Source organism: Dromiciops gliroides, chromosome 5, assembly GCF_019393635.1.
Source record: "Dromiciops gliroides isolate mDroGli1 chromosome 5, mDroGli1.pri, whole genome shotgun sequence".
Lineage (NCBI taxonomy): Eukaryota > Metazoa > Chordata > Mammalia > Microbiotheria > Microbiotheriidae > Dromiciops > Dromiciops gliroides.
In genome coordinates this window covers 88,201,374-88,216,160 of record NC_057865.1, presented here as the reverse complement: position 1 = coordinate 88,216,160, position 14,787 = coordinate 88,201,374, and the positions used below count along the sequence as shown (strand labels likewise).

Here is a 14,787-nt window from a genome sequence, read left to right as displayed (position 1 = left end):
AAGGGGGGAAGGGTGGAAGCAAACTACTGTTAGAAAGGTTCACAACTGGGTGGCTAGGTGGCACAGTGGATAGAGCACCGGCCCTGGATTCAGGAGTACCTGAGTTCAAATCCGGCCTCAGACACTTAACACTTACTAGCTGTGTGACCCTGGGCAAGTCACTTAACCCCAATTGCCTCACTGAAAAAAAAAAAATTTAAAAAAAAAAAAAGAAAGGTTCACAACTGCTTCATTACATCATTCCTATAAATCTACTGTTGTTTATGGTCTGGTGCCAAAAGGGGAAAGAAGAATAAGTAGAGTTTCCTTGTACCATATATTCTATGAACACAAGCAGTGCACCATAATGGACGGAGGACTGAGGTTGGTGTCAGGAAGACCTGACTTCAAACTCCACTTAGTAGCTCTGTAACCCTGGGTAAGTCTATCCTCAAACAACTTCCTAGGGCTCACCTACTAATCAGGGATAAGAAAACTACTGCCCACGGGCCAAAACCAACTCTCAGTCAGCTTTTGTACCTCCCCAGAGATTTATTTTAAAATATAAAAACCATTCTTAGCAGCAGGCCTACAAAAGCAGACTGGATTTGGCCCATGGGTTCATTCATTATTTATTTATTGGTTAGTTGTATTAGTTTGCTGGAGGGTGTTCCCATACAGGGAGTTTCCCAGGCAGACAAAAACAGATCCTTCAAGTATTCCTAGATTTTAGTATTTTTAATGTATAATGATTACACTCATTTGCTAGTTGACTTGCCTGCTGTGTAAAGAGGTAGGAGATGGAAGGAATGGATTGGAATCATTACGTGAAGCCGGGAATGGCTCTACACCAAGCATAGCATCCGAAGGGCTTCTGCCTTGTAAGGTTATCTCCAGTGATTAGAACCTTGACCCTGCTCCTCCTCCAACCCACCTCCCTCCCCGCCCCGCCCCCGCCCAATACAGACACACACACCATCAGCTACGCTGTTGTGGATAATTGTAAGGAATCCAGAGAATGAATAGATCAGTTCAAAGACATAGTCACTACTGAGAACAGAGCTTAGAGAACCTGGCTCAGCAAAGTCAACTTTGAGTATGAAGGATAGAATGCTTATTTAGAATGGTTTCTTCTAGGTCGGGATTCTGCCTAGTATTTAACTGGGAATGGGAGCACTTGAGACAATGAACAGCTCTGGATCCCAACTTAATATAACAATCATGGTAACAGGGCCAGCCCTAAATAAAAAGTAGCCATCTTTTTAACATGGGCAGTCTTCCATTGCCATTTCTCATGTCTCCATTCTCTTTCTAAGTACCCAGTGCACTTATGCTTCTCACTGCATTTCCAGGGGAGATTCCTTGGGCCTCAAGAGATGGTGTTGAACCCAAACCTTCACTCCCCATGCACCAGAGTTTTCTTCTTTCTCATCCCCAGCTTCCTACATCCAAATTGATCTGTCCAACATTCCATTCCTTTAGGGTCTTCTAAGGGGAATGAAATAGATTTTGACAAGCCAATTTCTAGCTAAGATGGTAATGGATGAAAATTCCTAAACGTGATCATTCTCCCAGCTGTTTGCATCTTGACAGGAACCTGCAATAACCTAACCCCAGAGAATGAACAATCTGAGAATTTCCAACTTTGTTATCACCGACCATTTATTGAAAGGGAAAAAGCAAGGAACACCCTAGTTATAACCATATAAGAGGAAACTTGAATGGGAATGACTCGACAAAGAGTTTTGATGGAAATATAAAAGGGGCGACTAAAACATAACATTGTATATTGAGATTCACTTATGTTAATGTCTATAATCATAGTAGTATTAGTAGCAACGAGTAGTATTGATTGATGTATCACATCCCATAGGCATGTATGACTAGTTTGCTTTTATATAGTTTCCAGTTCTCCACCCAGCTGTCAAAATAACATACCGGGGGCAGCTAGGTGGCGCAGTGGTTAGAGCACTGGCCCTGGAGTCAGGAGGACCCAAGTTCAAATCCAGCCTCAGACACTTAACACTTACTAGCTGTGTGACCCTAGGCAAGTCACTTAATCCCCATTGCCTCACCAAAAAAAACAAAAAACCAAAAACCATACCGAAGGTAGAGTTCTGACCATATAATTTCCCTCCTTTAAGAAATCCAGTGATTTTCTATTACTTCTAGATAAAATATAAAATCCTCTGGGCAATGAATATCATCCAGACCGATTTCACATTAGTCCCTCTCACATGCTCTGTGCTTCGACCAAACCGACTGACTCCCTGTTCTCCACACGAGTCTCCACATCCTTCCTCTCTTCTACCTCAATTCCAAATTCTTCTCGAATGCCACTTCCTACAAGTGAACTTTGGGGATCCTCCCAGTTATCCTCCCAACCAGTAACGCTTCCCCAATCCCAAACTGCTCTATATTTTGTGTTTCTGTTGACATGGTGCCCCAACCCTCAGGAGATTGTAAGGTAGCTGAAGGCAGAGCCTTTTAAAATATTTGTATCCCCAGTGCCTAGCACAGTAACTGGCACATAGTAGGTACTTAATAAATGTTTATTGAATTGAGTGGAAGGTAAAGCCAGCCCTGTGTAAAAACGCAGAACTCAAGACCATAGGTTTGGGTGAGAGGATGCAAATGTTTCCTCTGCTTCACAGAGCAGTTAAATGGAAAGAGGTTCCTTTACTAGTATAGTAATAATAATGTGCTTGTGCCCGAGTTCCCATTATATCCTGAAACTGTTTCAATTACTAAACTGTGGTCATTTATACCTAATCTTTCTCTCTTTTTACACTAGGATTATGGTGGGTACCTGAGTACTTACATTCTTCCAACGAAAGTGGAAAATCAAGGTCAAAGTCAAGGTCCAGTTTTCACCTGTGGCTCTGCTCTCTCCCCCATAACGGACTTCAAGTTCTATGGTAAATAACCTTTAGCACCAGGAGGAACTGAGCCCCAGTGGGGTGCAGTATCTGTCAGCAGTATTGCTTCCCCCACAGACACTCAAATCCCTGTCTCTCCATCATCAGTGACTTAGAGTCCATTACAAATGCAAGGTGGGGGCAGCTGGGTGGCACAGTGAATAGAGTACCAGCCCTGGAGTCAGGAGTACCTGAGTTCAAATCTGGCCTCAGACATTTACTAACTGTGTGACCCTGGACAAGTCACTTAACCCCAATTGCCTCACTAAAAAAAACAAAAAACAAAAAACAAAAAACAAATGCAAGGTGAAGGTTCCCTGGGATGCAGGTAAAACTCCATTCTGATGTACCCTGGTGGGGGAGGTGTCTCCAAAAGTACCTGGTCCCTTCCAACCTTTCCAGTCCTTGCTCCTCGTCCTCAGTTAAAGTGGTGTCATAGTAGATGATAGAGCACCAGGCTTGGAGTCAGGAGGACCCAAATTCAAATCAAGTCTCAGAAAACTTAGCTGGGCAAGTGACTTGACTTCTGTTTGCCTCAGTTTCCTCAACTGAAAAATGGGGAGAAAAATAGCACCTACCTCCCAGCATTGTTGTTAGGATCAAATGAAATAATACTTGTAAAGGGTTTGGTAGGTTGCCCGCCACATAGTAGGTACTATAAAAATGTTAGAGATGATGATGGTATGGGGGTTACTATCCTCCTCCTGGTTTCCCCAGCTTCCTTCAAGACTTAGTTCCAATCCTTTCCTTCAAGACTAAGATACCTCCTTCTGTAGGGGGCTTTTCCCAGTCTCCCCACTCATTGCTCCTCTCTGAGATTACCATGTCTGCTCTGTATATCTTGTAGGTACCCAGTTATTTTCATGCTATCCCCACCCCTAGAATGAGAGTTCCTTGAAGGCAGACACTATTTCTTGCTTCTGTCCTCCCAAGGTATAGCACAGTGTACTTATATCTGTACACATAGTAAGTGCTTGCTGGCATTTGTTACCAGAAATCACATTTATGTTCTACAGAAGCTGGACATGAAACATCCTTAAGGTCCAGTTACTTTATAGTAAAGAGAAGTGTGGATAAAGCACCAGCCCTAGAGTCAGGAGGACCTGAGTTCAAATCTGACCTCAGACACTTAACACTTACTAGCTGTGTGACCCTGGGCAAGTCACTTAACCCCAATTGCCCGGCAAAAAAAAAAAAAAAAAAGAGAAGTGTTCAAGCCCAGCTGGAGAAAGAAGGGAAGGAAGCAGACCTTTGTTCCCACACTTTCACTCCCGTTCCTTTCCTCCATCGTGGTCCTAGATTTCTGGAGAGCCTGCACTGGGCTGAGGGTTTAGATTAGACTTGGGTATTTTCTGAGGAAGGAGGAAAGAAGTTGAAAAGTAGTTGGTTTTTCTGTAGCAGAACATGAGCAGGTGAAGCCTAACTCTCTCTCCCCATACTTTGCAAAACAGTACCCAATCCCAAATTTTCCTTATGCCATTATGCGCCACCTCCCAGGACATGAAATGAACTATGTCTGAGGGATTGGTCTAAACCTATTTTCTTCCATGCTGCTGTCCAACTTTCTCAGCAGGTTTTTTTTGTCAAATAACGAGTCCTCATCCCAGTAACAACATAGTCCGTCCCCTGGGGCCTGGAGTACACGTCTTAGCCCTTCTGCCTTTTAGGATAATCTCTAGTTTCTTTCAAAGTTTAGCTCAGGTGCCACCTTCTAAATAAGATCTTCCCTATCCTCACCACCCTCCCCCCAAAAAAAAACTACCCTGTATTTATTTTATATGTTTAAATTTTGTCTTTATAGCCCTATTGCCTGTCACATAATGGATGCTTAATCTTGTTGATAAGGCAGGGTCTGAAAACTAACAATAGCTGAATTTTTCCATTCAAAAATATATCTTCCATTACAGATTTAATTTAAGTCTTCAGCAAAACCAAGATTACTCAGAATGCATAGAGGTTCTGACACCAGGGTTGGCTCTTCTAGATACTGGAGGGTTCACCTGAAAACTCCTATATTTGAACCTTATAGAAATGGGGTTTTTTAATATGTTAATTCATTTTACTATCTTAGTAGGACCTGGAGGAGAGATTTGACTTTTGCCTAGGGGTCATCATTCTGAATGTGAATTTGTACAATGAAGATTGTACAAAATTTCGGATTCAGCTAGAGACTGAATAGGAATAGGAAAGAAAATTACATGTGTCTTGAGCCTCCTGAACATCTCCTGGCAATGACTGAGTCAATCTTTATTTGATTCCTTTCCCTTGTGGATAATTTCATTCAACACACATAAATACTATGTCCCAAGTTCTGGGCTAGGCCTTGGAGATGAAAAGTGGTATTGTCCCATCTCTCAAGAAAGTCACATCCTAATGGATGGATGCAGCATGGACATAGAAGCGTTTAATGTAAGATAGTGTTAGGAGGGAAAAGACTAGTAACTCAAAGGATAGCAAAAGGCTTTGGGGATTAATTCAGGAATCACATTAATCTGGGCCCAAGAAACCAAGGTTTTCATATTTTAAAACAAAATACTGAAGTGAACACTTTAAAAGTGCCAGCACAGTATTGTTGCTTTTTCAAGCAAAAAGTTCACTAGATAAAGGTGAAGATCTGTTTTGTGAATGGGAATGGGCAGACTATATGCTTTCCAGGCCAAGGGATAGTTATCTAATGTTTTCCTCTATTTCTTTCCAAGCTTCTGCTTTTTCTGAAAGATACTTGGGCCTCCTTGGAATTGACAACAGAGCATATGAGGTATGTTTGGACAGGGTGACCCTCACAACAGCTGCCCAGTCTGGGATATTTCCCTTCATTACATACAGAAAGCATCATCTTTCTGTGCCTCACCAACCCCCAATTCCCTAGGGTCCCTCATTTTTCTTTCAGGCACCTTATTGCCTCTCCCAAGAGTCTTTCTGTGTAAAGTCTCCCATTGTGGAATAAGAGCTAGGTTTGTCTCCTAAAAGAAATCCAAAAGAGCATTAAGGAAATGCACCCTCTCTTCTTTGGCAGGGTGGGGGAAGACTGGGAGAATGTAGAATATTGGGAGAATATTCAATATGCTATTAGACAGAGTTGATGTGTTGGTTTTGCTAAACTATTTTTCTCTAACTTTTGTTATGTATGATGGTTCTCTGAGTGAGGGAATAAGAGGGATATATTTAGAAATGGAGGTGATATAAAAGCATAAGATCAATAACTTCTTAGAAAAGTATAGAATAGGCACCAGCCCTGGATTCAGGAGGACCTGAGTTAAAATCTGGCCTCAGACACTTGACACTTACTAGCTGTGTGACCCAGGGCAAGTCACTTAGCCCTCATTGCCCTGCAAAAACAAAAACCAAAAAAAAGTATAGAATAAAAGGGATTGCTATCTAGGCTAATAAGCCTGGTGTTTTGGCACAGGGACCTTTCCCAGGTCAGTCCCCTGCAGTAATATAACCTAAGTGTACCCCCAATAGTCCAGCCAAAGAGGCAGGGAATAGCTTTTTTGTTGAGAGGTGGGGGTGCCACAGTGGAACATCCCCTGAGCCAGGTATTAAGAGACCTGGGTTCTAGTCCCAGCTCCATCTCTTACAAGCCATGTGACCTTGGACAAGACCCTATTTCCATAAAACTCACTGTTTCAGCCTCTCCCTCCCTCCCAGGCTGTCATGAGACTCAGTGGAAATTCTGTTTGTTAAAGAGCTCTGTCAATGGTGAAAGCAAAACGAATACAAGGCATGGGGAAGCCCAGTGGAAGAATGCTGAGCTAAAGTCAGGAAGACCTGAGTTCAAATCATAGCTCTACCATTTACTTAGTTGGGTCACCTTGGGCAAGACCCCTGCTTATTCTGTTCCCAAGGTCCCACATCTATACAATCATAGGGTTGGACTGTATGGTCAATCACTTCCAGCTCTGGAATAGCTGGTAACCTACTTTCTTAAGTTGTCTTTGGTTAAAGGATCATCCTGTTATAGGGTGGAAGATTGTTAACTAAAAACCACAGGGGCAAAAGTTTGTACCTGAATAATTAACCCCACCTCCAAGTCAGGGAGCCAGCTAGTTTTTATTGTAGTAATGGGGAGGAGATACATTTCTAAAATTATTTTTGATCTGGTGAGCAAAGGCAAGAGTTAACAAGGAGAAGCTCTGCATCATGGGATTGCTCCACCTTTCACTCCCAGCATCCACTATTCTCCATCTTCTAGAGCTTTCTCCCGTTTCTTACAGGGAGTTCTAAAAGTCTTACTGCAGTTTTAAGCTTTAATAGCTTAAAGACTTTGGGTACATCCTGTCTATTCATTTAAAAAAAACCAACACCGTGTTCCTTGTGCTAAAAACTACTAACTCACAGCCTTGGTCTGTGCCTCCTTCCAGATGACCAGATTAGCCCATCGGGTATCATCTCTGGAAGAACAGCAGTTCTTGATCATCCACGCAACTGCTGATGGTAAGTGTCCTGAGCAATGATTGGACCATTTACCCGGTAATAAGTTCAGTTTTAATGGTGATTATGGCTTCTGACACACACTTCTTTTTCCCCCCCTGCAGAAAAAATCCATTTCCAGCATACAGCAGAGCTCATTGCACATCTAATTAGAGGAAAGGCTAATTACAGCTTGCAGGTATGGTATATGTGAACAGACTTGTTTTTCTCATTTAGAAAACATAATTGTGTTATTGCACCCCAACTGGGCTCACTCTCCTCCCTCCCTCCACTTGTGCCGGCTAGCTGGGTCCCCAGAGGGCAGCTAACTATTTCTTCCCTCAGCATCCCAGGGATAACCCTGAGGGATGGAGGACTCTATTACTATCACTCAAGAGCCCCCAGCAGGTATGCTCCCCCTTGATTACAGCCAACCAGATTCAATTACCTTTACAAAGGGTATTTTCTGAGACAGCATAGTAAACACAGCCAGAATGAAAACACCACCACCAACACACACACACACACACACACACACACACACACACACACACAGTCACTGGGAGAATGAGCCCTCTAAATATGGAGGGCATGTGTGGTAAATAAAACTCTCAGGCATTAGAAGGCCTCCTTTACCTTTGGGGAGTCCTCACAAAGATCCCTTAGGGTAGATGTGGCTGTCATCTGAGGTGCCCTTGTAGAGTCCTGTGGCTATCTGTCCTCATCATGCCTTTCAGCTTCTGACTCTGCCATGAGCCACTGCTGCTCTAGGCACACTGCTACCATCCCAGATGGGAAGTCCAAAACTTCTGCCCTTTCAAAGGCTGGGGGAGTGGAGTCAGCAACTCTTCCCCACAACATTCTTCCCTCTGGAGGACTTGGCTGCTTCACCTTTAATTTGATCTGTTATTTTAATGCCAGACTCTACAGGGTATAATTTATTCCCTTCAATCAACCACACAACCATTCCTGTGGGGTGTCATTTGCTTTCGCTGATTGATTAGCTGAAATATGGGACACCTCTGAGAATGTTCTGTGCAGAAAACAGATTTTTACCTAGCAAGTCTAGTTCCTGCAAAGCACAACTGTGTGTATATATTTCTGTCACAGAGTGGAAAGGAACCTTAGAAGCCATCTAATTCATTCCCTTCATTTTACAGATAAGGGAACTAAGCTCCAGGGAAGTTTAGTGACTTGCCCGAGGTAGTAAGCATCAGAGGCACACTGAACCGAGGCCCATTGTTCTTCCCACTGTACCACGCTAAATGCAGGCAGCTAGCTCAGATGTGACAGGTAAACAGACTCTAAATAAGCAGCCCAAGTGCTGAATTTGTGCCAGCCGAATCTGAGTTGGAAGGGACTTCGCTCATGGAATCCAATGTATATTTGAATGGAAATATCTTCCACAATATCCCTAACAAGTCGTTCTCCAGTCTCGACTTGAAGGCTTCTAGAGAGGAGTAATTGACTTCTAACTCAGCCCATTTTGGGACAGCTCCAAGTCTGTGGAGGTTATAGAAAGAGGTAACACCTCTTAAAGCAGCCTTTCCTGGTTTCCTCAGTTCTTAGCATTCTCCCAGCAAGCACAACAACATAAGTTATCGTTTACTTCCTGGCTTGTATTCCCTTAGAATGAACTGCTTAGAGGGCAAAGACTATTTAAGTTTTTTTTTTCTTTGTATATTATCAGCCACAGGCACAGTGCTTTGTATATTGTAGGTACTTAATACATGCTTACTCATTTGAATTACTAGACTTTCCCCTTCTGCTCATGGTGGGGGAGGGGGAAATGCACATGATGAATCATGAATGAAGGCTTCCTGTACCACTGACCCCGTAATGAACAAGAGAGATCAGGATCAAAATAGTGGCCACAATAGGTTAAGCTATTCTATGGGGGTGAGGGCAATTGGGACTCTGTTTTAGTGGCCTGTAGGATGAACCGACACTCATTTTTATTTGATCAAATTTAGAGCAAGGGGAGGAGTAGCTGAGGTCTGGCACCCTAGGATTTCAGACTGGATTCAGTCAGTCAAACATTTATTAAAGACCTATCATATGCTAGACACTGTGCTAAGCATTGGGGATACAAAAAAAGGCAAAAAGCCCCTGCCCTTGAGGAGTTCACAGTCTAATATGGCAGACAACAATCAAACAAATATTTACAAACAGGCTACAGATAAAAGGTAAAGAGGAGCTAATTCAAACAGGGGTTGGGAATTAAGAGGGGTTGGGAAATACTTCCTGTAGAATAATGGATTTTAGTTGGGATTTAAAGGAAGCCAGGATATGACTGCACAGAGGAAGAGCATTCCAGGCATGGGAGACAGCCAGAGGAAATGCCAAGTGGAAGGGAGTAAGATGTAAGAAGACTGGAAAAGTATGAGGGTGCTAGATTATGAAGGGCTTCAAATGCCAAACAAAATATTTTGTATTTGATGCTGGAGGCAATAGAGAGCCATTAGAATTTATTGAGTAGGAGTGTCTCTTGGGTGTTCTGGAATCAAAGCCATTTCCTTTACCTTAACCTTCTTTCCCAAGCTTCAGCCCCACAGTTCCATTTGTCTGCCAGACCTTTTCACCAAGATGTTCTGCCATTGTCAAATTCCACACATCCACATCCTAATCCAAGATCATCCCCACCCCCACCAAAAAAGCCATGCCAGTTTCTATAAGTGGTACTCCTGAATGACTAGCTCAATCACCCCACCTATGATATTTAATTCTTCCCTTACCTTGCATGTCCAATATGTTGCCAATTGCTGTTGATTATCCACCTGGGACATTTCACATATCTCTCTTCTCCTGACCTATCTTCCCTCTTTGCTTCTCCACACACATTGTATCTGTATTACCAGATTATAACTGCCTGCAGTTATAATCACCTGGCCAAAAAAATCCTCCTATTTGAGTCACCTGCAAAAACCTTCAATGGCTTCCTCTTGGCTACCAACTATAATATAGACTCTTGGCTTTGGCTCTCTCCAATCTAGGCTCAACTGCCTTTCCAGACTTAACTCATACTACTCTTTCATGTATTCTTCATTCCAGCCAAATAGAACTCATCATGGTTCTCTACTCTCCCCACCCCCTTTCCTGTTTCCATACCATTGTTCACATCATCATCCATGCCTCCTGCCAGGTCCACCCTCCACTAAACTGGAAAGTATCTTTCCCTCCTCTAATTTTTCCACAGCAATTTTTTGTACTACTCCTTGAGGCCAGGAACTATTTAGTATTTGTCTTCATGTCCCTGGCACTAGGTGAGTGCCTGGCACAAAGTAGATACTTAATAAATGTTTATGTATGGGGGCAGCTAGGTGACAGACTGGATAAAGCACTGGGACCTGGATTCAGGAGGACCTCAGTTCAAATCTGGCCTCAGATACTTGACATCTACTAGCAGTGTGACCCTGTGCAAGTCACTTAACCCTCATTGCCCTTGTGGGGGGGGGGAGAATTTATGTATAATGAAGGACTGGCCTATAAGGGCCCAGTCCATAGGATTATATTGAATGTGATCTACCTACTGCTAATCCATACAGATGCTTAATGAGCCTGTTTGCAGAAGGATTCAGAGCATGTCCAAGTATCTTAACTGTTGACTGCTTAGTGATGAATAGACTTTTAATTGGCTGCTCAGTCAGAACTGTTTAGCCATACAAAAGCAGATGACATCATTCTCTCTACCCTAGTAGCTTTCCAGGAAAAAGAAATGCTGAGCCTCCTGGTTATCTGAGTTTCACGGCCACATGGCAGCATAGGTGGAAAGATAAGGGAGCCCCAACAGCTGCACCTGCTGCTACCTTCTCCTCCTCTCCTAAGCCACGCTGTGGATGGCTGGGAACACATGGCTCCACCTCTGCTGAATGTATTCTTTCTTGATCTCGGCCATATGTGTGTCAGATACAGAAATGGAACAGGTCAGGTTACTACCTTGTATTCAAGGCCCGTAGTGATCCAGGTGGGGAGAGCTAGTGGTAACTGCAGCAGATGTTTCTGCATCTGCCTTATCTTTCCCCTCAGGCCACCATGAGTTCATGAAACCCCTCACCAGAAAGCTCTTAGCGTTTCTTCTTCCTACTCACTAAAAAAAGCAGCCATTTGGTCAAGCTTTTTGTGTGCATGCTCAGATCTGTCTCAACAACCAATTTAAGGTCTTCTATTACCATGCAGTAGGCCAAAAGAATGAGATATCTGTCCATATCAGGAAGTGGAAAAGCTCCTCCAGCACTCATTTACAAAGCAATGGTACCAACCTCCCTCTTATATTACTTCCTAACGTTCTAAGGAAACACAGCATTCTATTCAATAGGAATAGGGACTAGACTTGGAATGACATTAGGATAGTTAAGTCTCAATTGAGAAAACTTCTAGCAACACAGATCAGCACCATCTCTGTAACTTATACTCAGAGAGTTGACTAGGACACTTCGAATTTGGAATGTGGTTAAAGGAGAGTTATTTCACCTAATAAGTACTATTGACTGATCACAACTCTAGAACTGGAGGGAACTTAAGAGGCCAACTGATCAAATTCTCCCAACTGACAGATGAGGAAACTGAGCCCCAAAGAGGATAAATCCACGGATTAAATGATATGGATAGTGTCAGAGGTGGGATATTAACCCAAGCCCTCCAGCAGTGCACTATGTACAGAGAACTCATCTGAGCTAGGAAACCTTCATGGAAGAAGTGGATCTTTCATTTACATAATTATAATAATAATAGCTAGCATTTATATAGTGCTTTAAGGTTTGGAATAAATGTCTCATTTTATCCTCACAACACTGGGAGATAGGGAATCTTCTTTTCCCCATTTTACACGTGAAGAAACCTAGGCAGTCATAGAAGAAATGACTTGCCCAGGGCCAAGAGAGGTATAGTAAGTTTCTGAAGCTGGATTTGAACTCAGATCTTCCTGTTGCCAGGTCTGTCATTCTATCCATAGCACCACCCATTTCATATAGCACCAAGGTCACCCTCTTATGTTGCCCCTTCAGGAAATGTTAAGTTTCTCACTGTCATCGTGCCTAACATTCTTTCTGGCCTTCCTTCCAGATCTACCCAGATGAAAGCCATTACTTTCACAGCTCATCCCTGGAGCAACACCTCTACCAATCAATCATCAACTTCTTTGTGGAGTGTTTCAGGATTCAGGACAAACTGCCCACAGTCACAATGAAAGAAGAGGAAGAAGAGGACTAACCGTGCATCCACAGCAAGCACAAAAATGGTTCTTTCTAACAATATGCAACTGAGAAGTGTCCTCCCCCCGCCCCCTCCCCTTGCCATTCCCCCAGGGGAGGAGCTGGGGAAAGAAATGTTATGTTAGCATGTGTGTCACTGAACTGAAGGCAGCCTTCCTGCTCTGTCTCAGCAGCAAGCTCCTTCCCAGGCAGAGGGACACCACGCATGACGGGTCCGACAGAGACTGCTATCTGGAACGAATATAGCTTCAAGGCATCACCTTCTCTTGGCCACAGAGTGACTGCTGGATTAAGTGCCCCCCCCCCCAACCACAAGAAAGAGTGCTTATGGATCAATGGTAGTAAAGGCCCGTCTTGAGGACTCCAAGATCACTGGCCAGGTCACTGGCCCTTTAAACCCGAGCTATCCAACAGTAGCATTGAAGCCCACCTCCTGCATTAGAGCGACATCAGCAGCATCACATTGTGTCCGATGAAACTGTCATGGAAATTTAAAACAACAACAACAACAAAAACCAACAACGAAGATTAGAGCACAATTATTTTAAGGGTATTTTAAAGAGTCATCCATTTGCTTGCTCCTTCCCATCATTAGAAGATTCAGTGTTACTACCAAGCTGCTTTGAAGAAGACAGACTCTGGACTGTACAAAGTATTGTCGTAGTTATGCTAATGTTTAACCTTATGTAATTAATTAGTATTTTTATATAGTTTTTATCTGAAGCTCTGTTGTCATGCAGTTCTTTGGTTTACTTTGTGCTTTGCTTTTTCCCTGTCCATCCGCAGTCTTTCACCTTGTTTGGATAAGGAAACGCCTCAACTAACTACTTTGTCTTTAAGGTCACGAGTCAGACACATTTGTGGAGCCATTTCAGAAAGCTGAGGGATGGAAGACACCCTGGGCATATTTATTTGCAAGAGGCTGCTTTCCCACAGAGCTTGATTTGGGTTCGGGTTTAGATTTGCCACTGTCCCTTTCCTTTCCATTCCATTCCAGGAACTCAAACTGTCAAGTCCCATTTCTCCCTAAGTGGTCTCATCTGTCAGTATCCCATTTGGTAAAAATGACAGGGCTTTGATCCCATCCTCTCCAGTCTTATTAAGTATGCTCAAGTCACAGTAACCCTTGTAGAAGAAAAATATGAAGAGGCAAAAAAATCTGTAAGAACATGTCAGAATTGGACTTCATTTCCTGGGCATTGTTCCATTGCCCTCCCCTTGGAGTGGTAAGGTTGATGTTGCTCTCTACGTTAGCCTTGTAAGATATACTCTGACCAAATGTACAGTCAATATTCATAGTGTATATTTCATTTTGTTGTATATAAAGGAATGTATGTCAGTCCTTTGTGGAGTCTCCCTGCCCTACTCCCTCAGCCCCCCGGCGATATTAATCTTGTGTTCAGCGTGCATGCTAACACTCTTTGGCTGATCTGAACTCTTTAGAAATGCTAGTTGGAAATATATCAATTACTGTCATTTCCTTTATCACGTGTTGACAGCCTGAATGTCAGTACCAATTCCTTCAGCTTGCAGTTGTCCTGTGGGTGACCTCGACATCTGACAGCAGTGAAGACATATCCATGATGCTTTTCAGTGGTTGGGGATTTCCATTTCACCTTTAATCGTGGGCTGTCAGTTGTAGTTAGGTCAACTTCGAAGACCTTCATGGGATTTTCTGTTTGTTTTGGTTTTGTTTTGTTTGTTTTTGGTTTTGTTTTCTAAACAAAGGAAGGTGACACACACGGCCATTTTGTGAAGAGATCAACCCACTGACAAACAGGACCAATCAGAATGCTATGTGTTCATGCTTTTTGCTACTCCATTGGGCTCGACTGTCAGCAAAGCCAACCTGATCTGGAAGGGGAACCCGGCTCTGGCCATGAGATGTGGTAGGAGGGAAGTTAGGATGTGGCATGGTAGCGTTTGTTCATCCATGGAATAAAACATTATTTTACCACTCGGATTGCTATTTTCTTGTTTACCACCACTAGCTCAGCTTGGGGAAAAAGTAAGTGTTTCAAGGGGTTTCTTAAGGTGATTATTAAAACATGAGTTGGTATACTACAATAGAAAGAGCTGGAGGTTTGGAGTCAAGATACCCTGAATTCAAATCCTCTCTCTAATACTTTCTACCTTTGTCACCTTCGGTAAATCCTCCATGGGCTGCCTAAACCATAAGTGACTTAGATTAGATTGCTTCAGTGACTGCTGGATTATAGCACCTAGATCACATTTTAATCCAAAAGCCTGAATGGGCATTGGGCTTT

The 14,787-nt window shown here is 43.0% G+C and overlaps 1 protein-coding gene across 6 annotated transcripts in view; it reads left to right on the top strand.

Moving 5' to 3' along the window:
- The window catches only part of DPP6 (dipeptidyl peptidase like 6), a 1,357,728-nt gene extending 1,343,245 nt beyond the window's left edge, over positions 1-14,483 (top strand). For all 6 annotated transcript variants that reach the window (XM_043966312.1, XM_043966314.1, XM_043966311.1 and 3 more), the window contains exons 22-26: positions 2,774-2,897; positions 5,597-5,655; positions 7,262-7,334; positions 7,436-7,509; positions 12,372-14,483. In XM_043966312.1, the coding sequence (XP_043822247.1) occupies positions 2,774-2,897; positions 5,597-5,655; positions 7,262-7,334; positions 7,436-7,509; positions 12,372-12,518 (477 nt within the window). In that variant the 3' untranslated portion in view covers positions 12,519-14,483. The remainder of the gene's footprint in view (positions 1-2,773; positions 2,898-5,596; positions 5,656-7,261; positions 7,335-7,435; positions 7,510-12,371) is intronic.
- The last annotated feature ends 304 nt before the right edge of the window (positions 14,484-14,787 follow it).